General features: G+C 41.9%; 1 protein-coding gene across 1 annotated transcript; it reads left to right on the top strand.

Annotated features, from left to right (window-relative positions):
- The first annotated feature begins 1,539 nt into the window (after positions 1-1,539).
- On the top strand, positions 1,540-16,996 carry nifk (nucleolar protein interacting with the FHA domain of MKI67). Its single transcript, XM_028808061.2, has 6 exons — positions 1,540-1,723; positions 6,885-7,013; positions 7,900-8,008; positions 10,109-10,320; positions 12,960-13,022; positions 15,686-16,996. Exons 1-6 carry the CDS (start codon positions 1,607-1,609, stop codon positions 15,830-15,832), a joined length of 777 nt encoding a protein of 258 aa, XP_028663894.2. The 5' UTR covers positions 1,540-1,606; the 3' UTR covers positions 15,833-16,996.
- The last annotated feature ends 936 nt before the right edge of the window (positions 16,997-17,932 follow it).

Here is a 17,932-nt window from a genome sequence, read left to right as displayed (position 1 = left end):
ATCACGTGTGCTTAGCCTACTCTGCATTCACCGTAAAATGCAATATATACGTTTATATTTTTGTTTATTTGTATATGTATATTATTAATATTAATTTATTATTATAATATATAAAAACGATTTTTTTGAGCAGCTGGAATGGTGCCCCCCCTGGGAGTTGGTGCCCTACGCAGACTGCGTACTCTGCGTATAGGGAGCGGTGGTACTGCAATGAGACGCCAATCGCGTGGATGGACATAAATACGGGGTTTTCAAGAAACGATCCTCGTAAGCGCTCTCTGATTGGTTCGAGGGTATTTCGAGGCCCTCCTTCATTGATTAGATCCTGATTATTTTAACGGATCATACTCTGATTGGTCACACTTAACGGAAGACAAACATTTTCCAACAATTACGGCTTAAACAGAGCTGCTGCTCTCATTGGTGCTTTTCGTGCTGCCTACCCTGAAATTGCGTTTTTGTGAAGTGTGAATGTCGCATACATGCGTGAAAGGCAACTTACATACCCGTCGCTAAAGTTTTGCTATAAATCTCGTGGCTGGCGGAGTTACCATTGCAGCCCCGTGAAAACGAGACTAAATAACTCGGTCGAAAGCCTCTCAGCATTGTTTACTGTTCACACTTAACTCTGCAGCAAAATGAAAAACGAGGCGCTTAATGAAGTGGAGAACGGGCGTAGAATTCAGCCAGGGTCACAATATGACAGGACAGGGAGAAATGAAACCACAACGTAGTAAGGTGAAGGCATTGACGCACACACTTTATTTAGGTATTATTTATTTACTGAGTTTGTTTTACAAATGTTTTTTGGTACAAGAGGCGCTTGGATTATGGTGCACTGCTAATAACAATCAATCATTTCGTGAATGAGCACAGAGCTCAGCGTGTTGCTTTAACACGTGCTTTGTTTTTATTTAATGATTAAGCGCCTTGAGCACGGGAAAGGCGCTATATAAATAAAATGCATTATTATTATTAAGACAACTGTCGCCAGTTCTGGAGGCTGTCACTTTCAATTGTGATCGGCGCATTAACGTGACACGGTGACAATTCTCTGCGGCTTCTTAAAGGGTTTCTTTCTGTGAACGCGCTGCTCATAAAGAGTCCCGCCTGTGATGTTCGTTTTTAAATCGCACAAAGCACACGTGAAATTGATTTTCACGGCACTCCATCGTCCCGGCAAGGAGTTATCCGCCCAGTATGAGCGAAGGTCACCCTCACGGGTGTTTTAGGGTGTTTAGCATGGACAGCAGGGATGCTTTAGTAAACGATGCGAAAACTCAAATGTGGATGGAGATCGGTTTCGTTTAACAAGTCCGTTTTTAAATGAAAACGTCCTAGCGTGGACGTAACCCCCTTAAAGAGGCAGGAATTTACACATGTGATAAGTAGCCAGGGCTGTTTTATTCTCTTTTAAGAGATCTGCGAGCCCGCACTTCGCCTCCTCTTCCTTATCACCCTGTCAGACCTCCGCACGCCAGATGGCGCTAGACAATAAACGGACCGCCGCTCAGCTTCTCTCTTGCCTCGGCGGTAATCGCGAGTTCTTGACCACCCTCGAGAGAAGGCAACGTGACTGTGTAGTCGGAGTTGTTGTGTCGCAGCGATGGCTGTTAAAGAAGAAGGTCCTGTGTCTGCGCCTAAAAACCTGCTCTCGTTGAACCCAGAAGAAGAGTTTGAATTTCAGCAGAAAGTTCGGAACATTAAGAGTCAGTCTAAAAAGGTAACGTGACGACGTGGCTGGAGACTGTGGAGCACGCGATCGGGCCGAGGATTGTAAAGCAGCGTGTTGAGTGTCCGCTGCCAGGAAACAAGCGCCTGGCCTGGATTGGCATGGGTGGGTGGCATTTGGGACTGCAGAAAAAGCTGGCCTTAGATGGTTGAAGTACGGTCTTCCACTGATAAAAGAGAGTAAAAAACAAAACAACAAATAGACAAAAAGGGTTACGATTAGGCTCGGGACTTCTTTAGCTTAGCTTGAGGGTTACTTGAGCAGGCATAGGGTTTTTAAATATAGTGAACGTCCACAATGGACACGTGATAAAATGTAAAGTAAGTGCAACGAAACTTGAAAAAGCAAGTACTGTACAATATTTCGATTCGCCGAGAAAGTGTCATATCCTGGCTTCACCAGTAAGGGCAGCATCGGGCGCAGGGCACGAGTCCGCCGAGGTCGGGACGACAGTATGTTGCTTGGCACACACACACCGCATCCACCATTTGACGATTGAACAGCTTCCAGGTGTAGTTGCGAATTGTTTTCTCTCACTTTAAATGCACACCTAAGCCATGTTTGGTACCATTTACCCAATATGGCACTTAGAGGAGCAGTTTCTTGGCGCAACACAATTTCGATTTGATGCTGGGACACAGAATTGCCCTGTTTTGTGTTTTAGTTTTTCTAACAAATCTTATAAAAGATGGCACAGTACTTAAAATTGCTGGGTCTCCGGTCCAGTGGTATGGGTTATCACTTGGCCCTGTACATGGTATTTGCCCATTCTCTTTTGTCACCAGGTATTTCAATTTCCTCCTCCATCCCAAAAACATGTAGGTTGTATTATGTGGCAGCAGTATAAGTAGATGTGTTCTTTAGAATGGGGGGTCTAGGTCTGTTGTTTTATTGCCACACGTACAAAGCAGGGAAATTCTTGAGTTGTGTTATGTTCCTTGCAGGCACAATAATCAACATAAACCATCACAAAGTGAAAGCTCAAAGCTAAATCTAATACTAATAACCCGAAGTATAACATTATATGCACAAGAATCACAGAAGACGTGCCACTTAATTCACATATGACAGTTGAGCGGCCTTGTTACCTGCGGATAGACACTCTTCTTAAATCCCACAGTTCTATAGCCCCTGCCTGACTTGGGTGGGGAATGTCCTTTAAGATTTGTTTTGGTTTTCCCAGACAGCTCTTGTGAAATATGCCCTGCTGAGATGGCATCTGTGTGTGCCAGTGATGATCTGCACTGTTTTCACCCCCCCTCTGCAATGCCTTGCTGAACTGCTGCCATATCAGCTGTTGCAGGTGGCTGGCAGGGCAACCCGGCTGGGAGGACTGGAAGAGGGCGTACGCCTTCCACAGACCACGTGGGGGTGACTGCCCTGGTGCCTATGGGGACCACGGGTACAGAGCTTGGAAGCTCATCCCTGTAGGGGGTGCCCTGATGCCTTGGGAGCCTGGACCTTAGCATTTCCGCCACACCCAGAAGTGCTGGGGGGGTGAGGATCAGGGGACACCCGAAGTGCATCTGGGTATGCAGCCAACACTTCTGCCACCCTGGAGAGTGCCGGTGGAAGATTGCCGGGAAGCACCTGGAGCACATCCGGGTGATTATAAAAGGGGCTTCCTCCCTTCATTCAGGACTTGAGTCGGGTGGAAGAAGGACAAGGTCTGTGAGGAGGCAAGGAGGCGGCCTGAAAGAGAGAGAAGGCATTGTGTTGTGGCCAGGACACTTGGGGACTGTGAGCACTTCATTGTAAATATGGAGCACCAAAATAAACGTGTGTTGGGTGACTTAAACGTGTCTGCCTGTCTGTGTCCGGGTCATGTTCCACACAGCATACAATGTGGCCCGTCCGGATGGACTTGACAGGGCACTCGTAAAAGTTCCTCAGATGTTTGAGAAAGTAAAGTCACTAATGGGCCTTTTTGGTCCACCCGAGACCATTGGTGATGGTAACCCCCAAGAATTTAAAACTGTTGACTCCATCTTTTAAAGGGCACTTTATATCTTGTGGTCCATGCTGCTGATAGATACAGTTAGTACTTGTCCCCAGAGGGAAGTGTAGACTCTTTATTAATAAATATTATTATATTAAACAACCAACCAACCCCCCCCCCCCCCCCCCCCCCCCAATCATATACACACCAGAGAAACTTCTGACTTCACTAAAGATATAAAGTGCAGTGGCAGTGGGGCACTATAAAGGTGTGTGGCTGCTGCTTAGATTGCTGCATGTCATTTTCTGCTCAGTCCTGGAGACCCAATGTCACTTTGGGGTTTTGTTCCAACCAACTATTTTTATTTTTAATTGTAATTCTAGCTGTTATTTCAGTTTTTTTGTTTTGCGGGTCCATAGAGAAGTTACAAAAGTAAGTTTTTTTTTATATTATGTTACATGGAGATACTCTAGTCTGTTTTTTTTTTTAACTGGGTTTTAATATTTTCGTCATCCTCGTGATTTTCATTCTGCTTTTATAGGATGTTGTAATTATTTAATCCATTATTTACTCTCGAGCACTTTAATTGCTCTGACACTGAAGTGCCCACTTTAGTGTCATTTGTCCAGGTGTCTGCGCTGCTCATTGTTAACTGTCATTATTCAGCTACAATTAAGGGAGCAACCTACACAGGAAAATGGCAATTTCATAGAAAAATAACAAAATAGAGTTAAGGATTTAATTAAGGCTGTTGGGAAAAATATAAACGTTTCTCAATGTCTATTTTTAAATTTAGATCGCATCATACCACAAAAACAATATCCTGAATTTCTATGTGTTATACCACTCTAAGGGAACTCATGAATATTTATGAGTAGGGCGGAGCCTTTGACCAACACGCAATGGTCTGTAAACAAGAGGCTGTAAAGTCAGGTTTTGAACAAAGTTAACCATTGATAGTGGGAATTGATTATCAGACGTTGACATGGAAGGTGAAACTGATGCATATGGCCCTGTATGACCGAACCAAAAGGAGTGCAGTCACCTCAAAGAGAACAGTCTACACTGCTCCTTCTTCTTCAGTCCCAACACCCCCCCAAAGTACTTGTAGCAGTGCGCCACATCCACTCCATGAGCAGTGACCAAGCATGGAGGCCCTTTGGTGTGGTGAAAGTCAAAAACCATTTCCTGGTCAGCCCAGACCTTAAGAACTTTAAGACTGACTCCATCTGCTCCCATGACTTTTCCACTGTGTAGCCTTCTCAGTTGTTGTCTCCTCACTTGGTCATCAGTTATGAACAGTCCATATTGATGATCAGCTGATATGGCCAGTGAAGAGTCCACCTCTGAAGTGACTGTGGTTGTTGATGGTTCCTGGCTCACCAAAACCCTGTAATCCGTACCTTTTCATCTCCAGTCTTTGCTCCTTGATGTAGTCGTGACCAAAAGTTTTGAGAATCACTCAAATATTAATTTTCACAAAGTTTGCTACCTCAGTATTTATGATGGCAATTTGCATCTACTCCAGAATGTTCTGACGAGTGATCAGATGAATTGTAATTAATTGCAAAGTTCCTCTTTGCCATGAAAATGAACTTAATCCCAAAAATCCATTTCCCCTGCTGTTGTGAAGAAGCCTTCAGGGCACCCAAGAAAGTCCAGCAAGTGCCAGGACCATCTCCTAAAGTTGATTCTGCTGTGGGCACCACCAGGGCAGAGCTTGCTCAGGAATGGCAGCAGGCAGGTGGGAGTGAGGTGAAGACTTTTGGAGGATAATAATAATGCATTTTATTTATAGGGGCACTTTACATTAGTAGTAAATCTCAAAGTGCAATATAAAAAGTTTAAAAAGGCAAAGCAAGATAAAAACAGAGATAAAACAACATAGCATTCTTGTTAATAAGCTTTCCTAAATAGAAGTGTCTTTAGCTGTTTTTTAAAACCGCCCACAATCTGCTGTGTTCTTAGGCTCTCTGGTAGGGCATTCCAGAGCCATGGAGCAGCAGCTGCAAAGGCTCGGTCTCCCATTGTATGAAGTTTGGTCACAGGTGGGCGAAGGCGGTAGGTATTTGTAAAAAAAGGTTGGCCTGGCGGGTATCAAGAAGGGCAGCAAAGAAGCCAAGAAAAGGGACAGACTGATATTCTGGGATTGGACTGCTGGGGGAAACGTCATTTTCTCTGATGAATCCTCTTTCTGATTGTTTTGGGCATCCGGAAAAAAGAAAAGGTGAGCGGTGTTACCATCATTCCTGTGTCATGCCAATAGTAAAGCATCTTGAGACCATTCATGTCACGTGGGGTTGCTTCTCACTCACAATTTGGCCTAAGAACACAGCCATGAATAAAGAATGGCACCAAAACATCCTCTTGAGAGCAACTTCTCCCAACCATCCAAGAACACTTTGGTGATCAACATGATGGAGCACCGGGCCACAAGGCAAAAGTGAAAACTAAGTGGCTTGGGGAACAATACATCAAAATTTGGGGTCCATGGCCAGGAAACTCCCCAGACCATAATCCCATTGAGAACTTGTGGTCAATCCTCAAGAGGCGGGTGGACAAACAAAAACCGACAAATTCTGATTCTACAAGAATGGGCTGCCATCAATCAGGATTGGGGCCAGAAGTTGATGGACAGACAGCCTGCCAGGGCGAATTGCAGAAGTCTTGAAAAAGAAAGAAGGGCCAACACTGCAAATCTTGACTCTGCACAAACTTCATGTCATTGTCAATAAAAGCCTTTGAAACTTCTGAACTGCTTGTAATTCTACTTCAGTACATCAGAGAAACATCTGACAAAAAGATCTAAAAACACTGAAGCAGCAAACTTTGTGAAAACCAACACTCGGGTCATTCTCCAAACTTTTGGCCACAACTGTATTCCTTCATCTTCCCTAGCGAGCCACAGATATATTTGTTCAGGTCAGCTTCTTGGGACGCACTCCTCTTTGCCACTGATGTTATTCAGATAGTTTAGGACCTTAAGGTGATATTCCAGTTCTAGTGAAAAGGGCAGGCTGCTGTCATTCTCCAGATATCCAGCTGATGTGGGGTCCTCAAGGTAAAGCGGCTGCAGAGGCTTGTAAATGGATAAGCTGGGCAAAGCATACATCTTAGGATAGAAGCCATGAATGGAAAGCAGCTGAGACTTTGGTGAACATCTTAACCATGACCTCCATGTTACAGCTAACCGACTTATTTTCTGTATTGTAGCACGAAAAACTGACACCTGGAGTGATTTGCTTGAGACGCATACCACAAGGCTTTTATGAGAAAGAAATCCGGGAATATTTCAGCCAGTTTGGCAAAGTTGTACGGCTTCGTTTGTCAAGAAGTAAAAAGGTACGGTGAATGGGGGTTTTCTGTTACATTATTATTATTATCTATTGTTAAGTTTTTCTATTATGAACTGTATAAGGCCAAAATTAAGATATATGTATGCGTGACGGGCATAGAGCTGAGTTCAGGTAACCGGGAGGTTACCATCCAGCATTTGAATTTCCTGGTATTAACTGGTGACACTGAGCTTTTTGTATGTGAACGCTACTTCTATATATGTTGTGTCTCGCTTGATGGTGGCATGTGGTTCTGACCAGAGCGTCATTTGTCGATTTCATTATTAAGTGCATTGACGTATGTTAAGGTGGGGTTTGGGGGGCTGTGCCTCTGTGTCTGATGTAATTTTCTCCTTGTTGACTTTGGGTACAAAGCGCTGTGTCTGCATTCCTGCACAGTGTGCCCAAAATCTAGCTGTGCGCCAGCAGCACGCAGGGATGTGCCTTTGTGCCACTTCCAGTACACACCTGACCTGACATTCTTCAGTCTTGCCTGAAGAAGGGGCCAGAGTTGCCTCGAAAGCTTACACATTGTAATCTTTTTAGTTAGTCAATGATAGGTGTCATTTTGCTTGACTTTTCATTATAATGGCTAACACGGTGCAACACTGTAGTGCTGCTGCTTTGCAGTAAGGTGACTGTGGAAGATTGTGGGTTCGCTTCCCGGTTCCTCCCTGTGTGGATAGCGCTTTGAGTACTGAGAAAAGCGCTATATAAATGTAATGAATTATTATTATTATTATTACTTTAATGTAACGATAAAAGGCCATCTTCACTTCACTCTGGTATTGATCAGTATCTTTTAGAGAGACCTTCATTATATTGGGAATCACAGTAAATTATTCATATCTTTTAGAAAATAAAACCTCTGCATTTTTTTTTCTTTATTTTAGACTGGACGCAGCAAAGGCTATGCTTTTCTGGAGTTTGAATGTGATGAAGTGGCAAAGATTGTGGCAGACACAATGAACAATTACCTTATTGGTGAACGACTTTTGAAGTGTAAGTTTTCCATTGTCTGCTTTCTAAGCAGTTTTCCCAAGCGAGTGGTAGAGCACACATACAAGGGGGGACCCAAAAATAACCGGAAATATTTTTAAAACATGTTTAATTTAATTTTCTGTACAAACTACAATTAGTCTCCTTCAAAGTACTCTCCATTGGCAGAAATACACTTATCTAACCGTTTGTTCCATTGTTCGAAACATTTTTTAAATTCGTCTGAAGTAATGGCCATTAATGCTCTGGTCGTTTCTTGTTTTACCTCTTCGACGTCAGCAAAACGCCTACCTTTCAAGTCTTTTTTTCATCCGAGGGAACAAAAAGAAATCACACGGAGCTAAATCTGGTGAGTAGGGTGGGTGGTTCAGGGTTGTCATACCGTTTCTTGCCAAAAATTGGCGAATGCTGAGAGCAGTGTGAGATGGAGCGCTGTCATGATGAAAGAACCAATCGCCCGACTCCCACAAATCAGGGCGTTTCCCTTCTCACACTGTTGTGCAACCTACTTTTACAAAAAAATTAACTGAACACAAGCACAACCTTCCAGACTGATGGCACTTGGCAGACTGACTTGTGAGGAGTGTAACTAGATCGCCCTAGCGGCCCAACCATGTACTACAAGTACCAACCTAACAACAACAAAATTCCGGTTATTTTTGGGTCCCCCCTCGTATGCAACAGATAAATCTGTCCTAATCAAAATCCTAAATGAAAGCTTTATTGTACATGTAACCATCCTTCTTGAAATGGGTCTTTTTGCACAAATCACTAAACTGAGTTGCCCCAATCTTGTAACTTTCTCCAGATTAATCCTGTCTCTAAGCGAGGTCGTGGCTGTGGCGCCTCCTATAGACAGGTGTGTGCCTTTTCCAAATCAGTCCAGACCACTAAACAAGGTGTGGAAACTCCTGAGCCAAAGCACTGGATCCGTGTACTTGTGTCTGTGATATTTCAGTTTATTGTTAATGAAATTGCAAAAAAATCCTAAAATCTTGCTTTCAGTTTGTCATGCTGGGGTCTTGAATGTTGCTTGATGTGTGAAAAATTAAATGATTTTAGGATAAGGATGCAACATTACAAACTGAGAAGTGAAGGGGTCAGAACACTTTCTGAAGGCACTGTATGTAATGTGGCCTGCGGAGTGCGCTCCTCCCACCCGACACAGACAGACGCAGAGGTACAAGTACAAACACACAGGATTTTTCTTTTTCCTTGTGGAAACGCCTTCCCCAGTTTCCCACAAGCACAACACAATCGTCAAGCACAGCACAAAACTCTTCTTCTTTCTCTCTCTTCCTCTTTCCTCCACTCCTCCTGGCAAGCTTTGTCTTCTCCCACCCGACTCTGGCTCCTTTTATAAAGCACCCCTAAGTACTTGTCATTCCACTTCTAGTACAGTTCTGGGTGTGGTGGAAGAGTTGCCCATAAGGGCTCAGCAGCAGCTGTAGCACCTCCTGGTGGCACCCACAGATCCCAACAAGGCTGAACCTAACTCCAGCTCCCATGAAGCCCTCCAGAAGTCCAAGGCATTGCTGCAACGATTGGTTTGGGCTGCTCCTAATGCTCTATATATGCTCCCTCACCCGGTCCTTCCAGCGTGGAGCCACCACACTAATCAGATGTTGCCTTTATTTTTTCTGTGACCTGTAGCTATTATTGATATACAAGGCTCAGAAGTAAGTGGATGCAACTTGAAATTTAGGTTATAAGAGTACAAAAGAGGCACTATTTTACAACGTTTAAACAAATGTCTAAATGCATAGCCAGAATGAAAGCATTGTTTTATTATTGGCTTCCAGCTTCTTTATCTTAAATGTGAATGACCTGAGCATGTAGCATAATTAAGTTTTAACACCACATACCCAGTGCTTATGGAGAGCCCTGTGTTTGAAATGAACACGGCTACCTTGGCATTGCTATTGACAGTGATCGAGTGCCATTTTTTTCCCTCTGTTCATGTCATTTATGGGGTATTCAAAAACTAATAGGGAATTGCATAGCATTGTTGGCTTTGTAGCTCAGCTGTACTTGGTCCCCAAAAAAAGTAATTTGTGTGGAATGATCAAAAATGATTCACCTTTACGATTTCTTCCTCTCCAGGCAATGTCATTCCACCCGAAAAAGTCCACCCAACCCTTTTTAAAGGATGCAATACAATATTTAAGAAGCCATCACTTCCTGCTGTTTCACGCTATAATAAAGTACGCACAGCTGAGCAGAATTCAAAAATGACAAAAAAGCTTCTCCAGAAGGAACATCAGAAGAGGAAGAGACTGGCTGGGAAGGGGATAGATTATGATTTTCCAGGATTTGTAAGTTTGATTACATTTGATTTCTTGGTGCTTGAAGGTTACACAACATGCATTGATGATTGATTTAATGTGCTATCACCACATTGAGACCTTGACAACATGAAGGTTTTAAATAGCATCAAAACTAGGTTTGCTCGGTACTGAAAATGATTTAAATGGTATGGTACCAGCATTTTTGGACTTTAGGTACTGGAAGTTAATATCCCATTCCCCTTTTATACTCGGGACAGTACACATGTAGGGGAATATAAATGGACTTTGATATTCTGGAGACTTCCTGACACCACATTCTTCGGGAAGCGTCCAGGCCTTATTTTTTTATTTTTTTTTTGACACTTTGAAATGATGCATGTGGGTGGGTGTCCTCACACTTTGGGCATGGTGCAGACACTGGAAGTACATTAACATGATGTAGCAAATGTTAAACATTCCAAAGTGAACATTATTAACGCACATCTACAGGCCTTAAGACAGTAGACATGTGATTCCAAATATCCTATGGGAGTGGGAGTTCAGGGTGATGTTTTTAGATGGGTGCAAAATTGGCGCCGACACAGTAAGCAAAGGGTGATGGTGCGAGGAACCTCATCAGAACTAGGCAATGTTAAGAGTGGTGTTCCACAGGGGTCTGTGTTAGGGCCGTTGCTATTTTTAATATATTTAAATGATTTAGATAGGAATATAAGTAACAAGCTGGTTACGTTTGCAGATGATACCAAGATAGGAGGATTAGCAGTTAATTTGGAATCCGTTATATCATCACAGAAGGACTTGGATAGCATACAGGCTTGGACAGATGAAATTTAATGTTAGTAAATGTAAAGTATTACACATAGGAAGTAAAAATGTGAGGTTTGAATACACAATGGGTGGTCAGAAAATCGAGAGTCCACCTTATGAGAAGGATTTAGGAGTCATAGTGGACTCTAAACTATCGACTTCCAGATAGTCTTCAGAAACCATTAAGAAGGCTAACAGAATGTTAGGTTATATAGCGCCTGGATGTGGGGAGTACAAGTCACAGGAGTTTTTCTGCTCAAATTTCATAACACACTGGTGAGGCCTCATCTGGAGTCCTGTGTGCAGTTTTGGTCTCCAGGCTACAAAAAGGACATAGCAGCACTAGAAAAGGTTCAGAGAAGAGCGACGAGGCTGATTCCAGGGCTACAGGGGTTGAATTATGAGGAAAGATTAAAAGAGCTGAGCCTATGCAGTTTAAGGAAAAGAAGATTAAGAGATGACATGATTGAAGTGTTTAAAATTATGAAGGGAATTAGTACAGTGGATCGAGACTGTTATTTTAAAATGAGTTCATCAAGAACACGGGGACACAGTTGGAAACTTGTTAAGGGTAAATTTTGCACAAACATTAGGAAGTTTTTCTTTACACAAAGAACAATAGATGCTTGCTATAATAAGCTGCTAAGTAGTGTGGTAGACAGTAAGACGTTGGGGACTTTCAAAACTCGACTTGATGTTTTTTTGGAAAAAATAAGTGGATAGGACTGAATGGCCTGTTCTCGTCTAGAGTGTTTTAATGTTCTAACCTGGAAAGTAAATACGCAGCATCATACAGTGAAAATTAATTCACCTGATATGCTCAGTCTAAATCAAAAGTGATTACGGATTGCCATCTTCCGTACAGTCGCTTAGATAAAATGTCTCCTTTCAGTAGGATTCAAAGTAACGCATAATTTTCATGTCGTCTTCCAGTTATCAGATTTGGGCATTCTGCTGATAAAGACAGATTTGGTAAACAAGAACACAGCAAAGGTGGTGGTGGTGGTGCCCAGGTGTAGCTCTTGTTGACCCTTCCCAGAATAAAGGTCACCTCTGCCCAATGAAAGAAGCCCAAAGAATGCTTGTGGCGTGTTTTATTATTACTTCTGGTTTATTTGACAGTTTGCTGTGGGAAATGCAGCCAAAGTAATAGGAGACTGAAACAAAATAACTTGGCGTCTTCTGATTCAGAATAAAGGAAATGGACTACGAGTGTGAAAACGCCTTTCAATTAGGCTCCAGCTGAAAACTAGTAGAGTGACACTGGCTTTAGATACCAGACATACAGAATGTTTTATGATGTTTAGAAATCCTCAGTCACTGTGTGGGGAGACCATTAGGTGTAAGGTAAGAAGCACTCGTGCCAGTATGCCACTCCTTTGCTGGCTCAGCTGCATAGCATAGCAGAAAAGAGTGCACTGTGTGCAATCCAGTAACAGAAACCTATTAAAGTGTTAGTTGTAACAGAGTGATCAAGGGACGCAGCGGCTGGTGTTCACGCCACACATCTTTTAAGGGCTCAGGCTGGGGATGTAAAAAAATGGGATGGATGTTAATTTACTTCACAGCACATGAAGGACTAAACTTCTTATTAAATCACAAGAAAATGATCATTCGGATTCACGATGGCCAATGGTGACATTTATGAGTTTATTTTTGTGTAATTTAATGACGTTGGAGCATTTTGTTAAAAGAGAATTCCAAAAGATTACTTGCGCATGGAAACCACAGATTTTTTTTTTTATTTAACAAACCTTAACCAATTACTTGCCTCATCCTGGTCTTTGTTAGTGCATGTAAGTGCACTCTGTGTTTTAATATTGTGTGGTAGTTTAATGAATCTTTATTTTCCTTTTAAGGCTGAACAAATACCAGAAAAAAAGAAACCGGAGACTGAACAAAATACATCTGTAAATAGTGAGGTATGTAAGTAAATTTCTTGTGTCCCATGGGATACGCACTTAAAGCAGTTAAGGTGTGCAGTTGGGTAAAAGAAAATGTGTGCATCAGATGGTTTTTGACGCTGGACCTTCGTTACAACTGCAACAACTTGAAGTCTTTTTGCTTCAGAATGGGAAAGTCATGCAGTGCAGCAGTGGAATGAGATCTGTGTTTAGTACAAACAGTGGCAACCTTGCTGCTGGCCAAAATGGTAAAATGAATGACTGTAGAGGTCTTTGGTGGAAAGTCCAGAGTTTTCCATTTGAAACTGAAATGGCACGTGTGCTTAAGTGCATGATATGAGAAAAAGAGGTCAGCCTGTGCCAGCAGATGGTTAACCTGCTCAGTGCGCTGACAAGGCCCTTATTTGTGTTAAATTTGACTTACTGGCTTCTTACTTTTTTTTTTCGGATGGCATATTTTTAACAATCAAGAAGTGCACCCTGCATTGATAAAACACAATCAAACAGCAGTGATTATATCCATTTCATTTTTAAATTACCATTTAAAAAATAGAGTTGTGACGGTAAGGCTAACTGGTGATGAGTGGGTGTGAACAACAGGGTAACGGTTACTTTTATAACTGGATTCTTCAGTCCCAACTCATGTGCTTTCACCTGTGAAGTGCCAACAAATGAATGACAAGTTTTCCAAGTGCTGTAACACCAACACATAAAATGACAAGTGTGTCGTCGTGTATCGATTGATCACAACTAGGCACCAAAACTGACCAACTGTTCCCCTGTGGAGTTTTGTCAGCACAGCTGGGTGGCTGTTCCAAGCTGCTGCACAGTAGAGGGAGTGAGTGGCATGATGACAGCTGATTGGCTGTTCAGAAGTGCCATGTGACACCCTGAAAAAAGGCTGCTGAGACTCGAATATTGCTTTGTGCTATACCGTACCAGCAGTTCCAGTATGTGTACTGGTGACCCACAGAGCTTCAGGTGTGACATCCTGTATACTTTGTGACTGACATGTGGCCCAATGGAGCTTAAAGTCCATGCACGACTGTATTTGAATGCTAGAAAACTCGCAGGTATCACTGGTGCTATCTGGATAGAATAAAGTTCTGAAATTCTCTTTGACTGGCTAATATTCTTCTGAGTGGTGATTGGACAGTTTCTGCCTCTAATCAATTACAGTACTTGGGTGGGGCGGGGGTTAGGTGTCCCATCAATGACCTTGTATAGGAATAATAAATTATAGAGACATTGAAAGTGGATGTTCTTCTGCAGTTAGAACTCGTTTCAACTTCAAGCCAAATAATAAGGGAGAGTTTGAAAACTTTATTTACCAGCATTGCTTCAAAAAAATTACTCATAAAATTGTCACATATGAACAGTTTGAAAAAACTCTTAAAAACACAGATGCTGTACTCTGTTGATGTCCTCTGCTTTTTTATTGTTGACCTCACCATCTTCACGCTTTTGACTTTTAAAATGTCTGATTGCACTTTTGTTATGATTGACTTTTATAAGCAGTTACAGCTTGTAGCCTTTTGTTATTTATATGCTACAGTTACGTATGTTTAAAAAAAAATTCTTCACACTACTAGCGGGAGTGGCACAATGCATTATTTTAATACTAAAACTGTATTCATTGTTTAAATAAAAACTAATTTTAACCAGTAATTAATTTAACTGCGATTTCACCTTAACCTTCACCTTGAATTTGCTTTAAACTCCCCCTGTTCAAACACAACAGACACCGCCTGTTGATCCTTAATTGTCCTGTGTGTTAGCGGGGCATTCTAGTTCAACAGGTACACTGGTTTGAATAGCCTGAGAAAGTGGGAGGAATATATGAACCCGTTAAAAAGCGCAGACAGATCAGAATGTTTGAATTTTCAACATTTCTGAATAGGTGCCTCTGTAGCATATTTAGTTTGCCATGATCAGAAATCCCAGCCTCAACCTGTCGCCATTAGAATTTGAACAATCCACCTGAACTCACCCGTGTGCACTTCACCACTTTAACCTCACAAAGATGGATGAACTCTGTTGAGTCTACCTGACTACTCAAAGTCCCTGAAAACTGAGGAACAGACACAAAGATTTCAGAGGCATTTAAAATGCCAGGGTGCCCCTTTGGAATCAGTGATTGGAGATGGGAGGGCACCAGTCGTCCCTCAATTTCTACAGCCAAGCAAGAAGATAACTGAGCAGAGAATTGGTCAGAAGGCTGAACACCGCACTTAAATGGGACAAGAAAGATGTGGAAGTCACTAGGCCTAGTGCTGTGGTAGGCCACAATAACCCAATGGACATGCGGTTCAGGCAAAGAAACGCTCTTCTGCTGTCCGGATTGTGATGCTGGGCTGTGTGTTGGTGACAATTTCAAAATGTGTCACATGAAGGATGTACATCAGTGGACCTGTGACTGCTTTTTCCAACTGTATTTATTTATGTTGATGTTTTGGTATTTTACATTTTTCCGTCACATGTAATAACTTAGTGCTTGGCTTGGTTTTCTCCTGGGTAAATGTTACGCCAAGGAGGTTAATGCACAGTCGTCCATTTTTATTTGATGCAGCATTTTTAGTCATGGAGCTGCTGTTAACGGTGTAGAAGTAGTCATTTACAGATGCAGAATGTTAAATCTGTTTTTCATGTTCTGCTTTGTAATGTTTTTCTAACTTTTCTAGGACACAACTCCTTTATGCACGCCATCTGTACTGGAACGCAGAAAATCCATGGTGATTGAAAATGACGACAGTGATGAAGATGATGAGATCATAATTAACTACCCTGTGCAGAAGAAGCTGAAAGGAGAAGCAAAAAAAGCCAGATAGACGCGGACTATAAATGAACTATGGACGGTGTTGAGCTGTGCACATTGGGGCACAAAGTAGTTCACATTTTCAAAAAAGTTAAAAGATCTTTAAAATTGAAAGTACTTCCATTCAGTTTGGAAGTTTGGTTTAGGTACAGTAAAAGTGTAAAAAAACAATTCTACTCCATGGACCTTTCTTCCCCCTCAAAGCCCAGTACACTGAGAAGTGCCAAAGAAAGACGTACCGTTTAAGGGACTGTCACAGATTGATGGTGGAACGCTTTCAGGTGACTAGAGAAAAACTTGGGATGTAATTGAAAAAGAGGCCCGTGAATCATAAAGTACCTTAACAAAGATGACTGTGCCACTGAAAACAGCGAGAAGGACTGAAAGAAATGGCATATTTATAAAAGGCAGCCAAAGAAATGCAGAATAAGCCTGTTCAGTACAAGAATGGCGGTTTGTGGTAACGTCGCGCACCGTTTGAGGTGGAGACTTGAGGCAGACGATCTGCAGGATTCCTTGAAACTTGACTGGCCCATCGCAGACAGCTGGTCGTCATCTCTGCCATTTCAACAAAACCAATGTAAAAATATTAAGATTAAAACTTGTGAACGCTTCCTCTACTCTGCCATACGTCCACCATCTCATTCTTACTTTTAATTGGCCTGTAGATATTTCAGAGAAGTTAGTAAATCTCTTTATTCTTTGTCATATGTTTTAAATACTAGCTTTTCTATGGCCGTTTTCTTTCTCATTTACCCATTGGACAACACTGCAGTCTTTAGGTAAAATAGAAATGCAGTGGTACCTCGGGATACCTCCACTTTAGAATAAGTCCAACTTGGTATACGTCCTGTTTGGACACGAAACATTTTGTTTGGAATACGACTGGCATGCTTGAACACGGCGCGCTACCCTTGTTTACCTCTTGAGAGAGAAAGCCACGACTGCCCACGAGCGTCCGTACGCCAGTTGCTAGTATTCAGTGATCAACCCTCGCTATAACTCTGTGAATTTCCATGTGATTTTGTGTTTTTTGTGTAAATTTGAATTGATTGTTGAAAAGTATGAAGGTGGCATGCGTATCTGGGACTTGGCTGCTGCATACCGTATGCTGAGAATGATGGTATCTACGATTGTGAAAAACAAAGACGTTATTAAAAAGTAAAGTGAGGTTAAATTTTCGTTTATTTCATGTAATTGCTCTTGTATTTATGTATTTTAGTATTAAGCAGTGTTTTAAATTATTTTATACAACCTCATCAATGTATAATATACCAATAACAATAGGATTTTTTTTCATGGGAACGGATTAATCATTTTCCCTTTATTTCTTATGGGAAAAATTCATTTGGTATACGTCCAGTTTGGTATAAGTCCAAGGATCTGGAACGGATTAAGGACGTATACTGAGGTAGCACTGGACACAGTACAGCACAGAGTTTGTCAGGCCAGGTGGACCTTTTCTTTTAGCTGCGCTCAGGGACTTGGCTGTTTAAAACGTTGCACCATATTCAACTTTATCATTGAAGTATCATTTTTCATATGAAGTATCTATGTAACAATGAGTCCTATTCAAAAATAACACGTCATAGAATGGAACTGTACATAAAATGCTGTTAAGTGCAGATTTTACAGTATCGTGTAGTTAAAAATGGGACCCAACTAGGCTTGTGGTGGTGAATTTGCTTTCATGTTGTGGACATCACATTATGGCTCAAGTGTCGTCAAACGGACATTATGATCCTTACTGTGGCAGGCCTTTGGTAGTTTATACTTGTGTGGATAGCGCTACTGAGAAAAGCGCTATATAAATGTAATGAATTATTATTATTATACTTGTTAAACATGAACGTCGATGGAGAGTCCGTTAGTATTGAAGTCTCAATAAAACCAGACCACGGTGGATAGCCACCGGTCATTGTGGAGCATTTCTTACAATTAACAGATAGTGTAGCTGTGTGGGTGTTTTTGGTGTAACGTAACTGAGAGCCACACTTCTCTCTTGTCCTGTTCTGTACATTTCTAGGTAAGTGACTTACCTTACCTACTTTTGTGGCTTACCTGTTGTGGTATGAGAGGACAATTGAATCGCTGCTGTGGCTTAAGCCGCCAT

The sequence above is a fragment of the Erpetoichthys calabaricus genome, chromosome 8 (genome assembly GCF_900747795.2).
Source record: "Erpetoichthys calabaricus chromosome 8, fErpCal1.3, whole genome shotgun sequence".
Lineage (NCBI taxonomy): Eukaryota > Metazoa > Chordata > Cladistia > Polypteriformes > Polypteridae > Erpetoichthys > Erpetoichthys calabaricus.
Note: the sequence above shows the minus strand (reverse complement) of the source record. Positions and strands in the feature narration are given on the sequence as shown.